The 2,993-nt window shown below is 37.3% G+C and overlaps 2 protein-coding genes across 6 annotated transcripts in view; one reads left to right on the top strand and one right to left on the bottom strand.

The window, feature by feature from the left end:
• The window catches only part of wee2 (WEE2 oocyte meiosis inhibiting kinase), a 6,254-nt gene extending 5,881 nt beyond the window's left edge, over positions 1-373 (bottom strand). Inside the window, exon 1 of one of the 2 annotated variants that reach the window (XM_016483284.1) lies at positions 260-373. The gene's annotated coding sequence lies outside the window, so the exon portion shown is untranslated. The remainder of the gene's footprint in view (positions 1-259) is intronic. The other variant, XM_016483283.1, reaches the window with a different exon arrangement.
• A 1,005-nt stretch (positions 374-1,378) lies between these two features.
• Positions 1,379-2,993, top strand: part of LOC107686315 (protein LCHN-like) — a 10,097-nt gene continuing 8,482 nt past the window's right edge. For all 4 annotated transcript variants that reach the window (XM_016483277.1, XM_016483276.1, XM_016483279.1 and 1 more), the window contains exons 1-2: positions 1,379-1,955; positions 2,784-2,883. In XM_016483277.1, the coding sequence (XP_016338763.1) occupies positions 1,577-1,955; positions 2,784-2,883 (479 nt within the window). In that variant the 5' untranslated portion in view covers positions 1,379-1,576. The remainder of the gene's footprint in view (positions 1,956-2,783; positions 2,884-2,993) is intronic.

Raw genomic sequence — 2,993 nt, 5'->3', positions numbered from 1 at the left:
ACACACACACACACACACACACACACACACACACACACACAGACAGACAGACAGACAGACAGACAGACACAAAATGTAAGGTAAACAATCACAAACAAGTTATGAGAGTAGTCTCCTGAGGTAGGCCTCAATATCTCAAGGATCTCATGTTTGTTGTGAGAAGATCAAAACATTTACAGATTCTCTCAAAATATATCTTTGGTCACTCGCATGGATTTATTGTGCTGTTTTGAACCACATAAAAGCAATTTCAACTTACCCTGAGATGAGCTCATGGGACACCACGTTTGAACTTGGCGCGACAACGTTAATGAGGTCCTTTAACGATGGGCGGAGAGGCTCGACCGTTAATTAACTCCGCTAAGCGTCAAATATTTTAATTCACGACTCGAATCTTTTGAATCTGTTCACTAAAAAAAAAGATTTGTTCAGATCCGTTAACAACTTTAGTTCATTAACCCTTTTTCTGCATACCAGTAAGAAGGCGTGACGGTTTATTTGTGATCACGACATCTAACGTTATCGTTATCACTCTTCTCTCCATATTTGAAATTCTGAGTACAACTGGACTAAGCACATAAAATATAATAATAGCCCAAATTAATTATGAGTTTTAATATCGCATTTACAACATTTTGTGGTCATCAGTCACCTTTACAAAATCATGTTTTTACTCCCTTAGTCCCTTTTCTCTCCTTGTTGTGAAGTGAGCTAGATGTTAATGAAATTTAGATGTCACTTTCGTTCAGAAGACCGACTCGTTTAGAAAAGGGGGCGTATACGTTTACTAGTTTCAACCAATGAAATGCTAGTTCACAGCTCACAGCCAAATACTATTGGATCGTAGAATAGTCAGTCTTTGAAAGCAGTAAAGTGGTCACGCGCTTCAGAAAAGATCCAGCTTGAAACACCACTAATCATCAAAACTGTATAAACGACAAAGAAATAGATTATAGACAGTGTTGGGGGTAACTAATTACAAGTAACGCGAGTTACGTAATCCCAGATTTAAAAAGTAACGCAAAAGTAACGTAACGCATTACTTTCAATAAAAAGTAATTAAGTAACGTAATTAGTTACTTTTTTATGGAGTAACGCAATATTGTAATGCATTACTTTTAAAAGTAACTTTCCCCAACACTGATTATAGATATATTATTTATTTATTTAAAATTTAAATTCAATGTATTATTAAACATCCAAAAAGCTACGTTTATTTGTGCATGAATTCTGACTGTCAAGGAAAGCTAATTATGGTCGCCAAAAGTCGTCAGCGTATTTATTTTAGTGTACTGCGCACACAGACAACATCATAATGTGTATTTATTTTTCGGGTGGGAGTTGGTTGATCGCAATAATCCTTTTGCACCACGTGAGCGGAAGTATGTGACATCATCAAAACAGTGTACGCCTGGGTAGCGTCTGTTACCCAGTCTGGATTACTACATTTAGGGATCGTTTGAATTGCAAACGCTATGTTCCGTTTCATGCGTAGCGTTTGTCGCTTTGACTGACCGCTCGGTATCGAGTGCGACGGCTTTGTTTATTTCCTCTCGATAGTCATATCGAAAACACTATGGTGGAGCAGTCGGATCGTGCTCCGCTGCTGGACTGGGAGGAGGTTCCCCCGGCCGAATTTGCCCCAACGGCTCCATCACCGGAGACTGAGGATTCAGTACATTCCGGTCTGTCTAGCTACCCGACCGAGGGCGGTGTACGGGCAGATATCAACCTGAACGCAAGCCCGGTGAGACCGAATAGTGTACCAGCTGTTTCAGGTGAAAGTGCACACTCTCCCCAGAAGCACAGCGGCCCGGGAGGAGATGCTTCCGCCACTGATGAAGAGGGAGACTGCGCCTTTCATGGACTGTCAGTCAGGGATCGGAGGATCACTGGATGGGAAGAAAAAGACCAAATTGTTGCAGTGTTTGTTGTGACTTTCGACACAAGATCTGGTGAGGTTAACTGTGAAATACTGTAAAATTGTAAAACAATATCCGAGATAATGATGATGATGTGTAGAGGAGAAATCTTTGAAAAATCTAGTTTAAAAACATGCTGAGTTCTTAGAAATATTATAATTATAATCATGATACTTTCACACAGTGTTGAAAGCGATTATCTACAAATGTTTAAATTAGTAAAACGTGCTTTACCACAAGGGTCTGAAGGGGTCCTCTGTTTTATGATTTTAATGTCATATGGCTATAAAATGGCTTCCTGTATATTAGTTACACTGAGAGTTGTAAAATACTATAAATATTTAAATGACATAAAACAATAATATATAAATAATATTAATATATTTTGAAAAATATATTGCAAATCTAATTAATAATATTGTTAGTAGTAATAATGTTGCTTTGCTGTTTTTTTTTTTAAGAAATAATAATAATGAAAGATTTTGCCGACTGCTCTTTTTTCACTTTTTATGAGACAATATTCAAACATTTACACCACTTATTTTTAACTGTAGGTTACACAAAACATCAATAATAACTTAATTCAGAAACTAAAAGCATGTTCGTCATAGAAGTGTATAGTAGTTGTCATAACACATGTAAGGAAATGAATATACTGTGAATGAACTTCAATGAAGTGAGAGTTGTATAAGTCATACAGCTGACTACTGTACTGTTTTTAAGACTTCCTCTTTTTTCATAGGGAGTTCAGTGGAAAAAAGTCATTTAGAGAGTTTTGTGTTCTTCTGCAAACACTGTTTGATTAAAACCTAGTCCAACAGCTTCACAATTGTTTACATAGGCCCACATTGTCTTTTACAGGGAACATGATAGAATGGTGCCTACCTCAAGATGTGAATCTGGAGGGAGTAGAGTTCAAGTCTATGGCAAGCGGCTCTCATCGGATCTCAAGTGACTTCATGTGGGAATCTCTTTCATAAATGCCACTGCATATATAAGAGACAGAGGACATTTGTAACATTTTGCTTAATAATGCATATCTATATCACAGGCCTACCACATATATATATA

The sequence above is a fragment of the Sinocyclocheilus anshuiensis genome, unplaced genomic scaffold (genome assembly GCF_001515605.1).
Source record: "Sinocyclocheilus anshuiensis isolate Anshui unplaced genomic scaffold, SAMN03320099.WGS_v1.1 scaffold481, whole genome shotgun sequence".
In the NCBI taxonomy this organism is placed as follows: Eukaryota; Metazoa; Chordata; class Actinopteri; order Cypriniformes; family Cyprinidae; genus Sinocyclocheilus; species Sinocyclocheilus anshuiensis.
The sequence above is the reverse complement of the archived record's forward strand: the minus strand, read 5'-3'. Positions and strand labels throughout refer to the sequence as shown.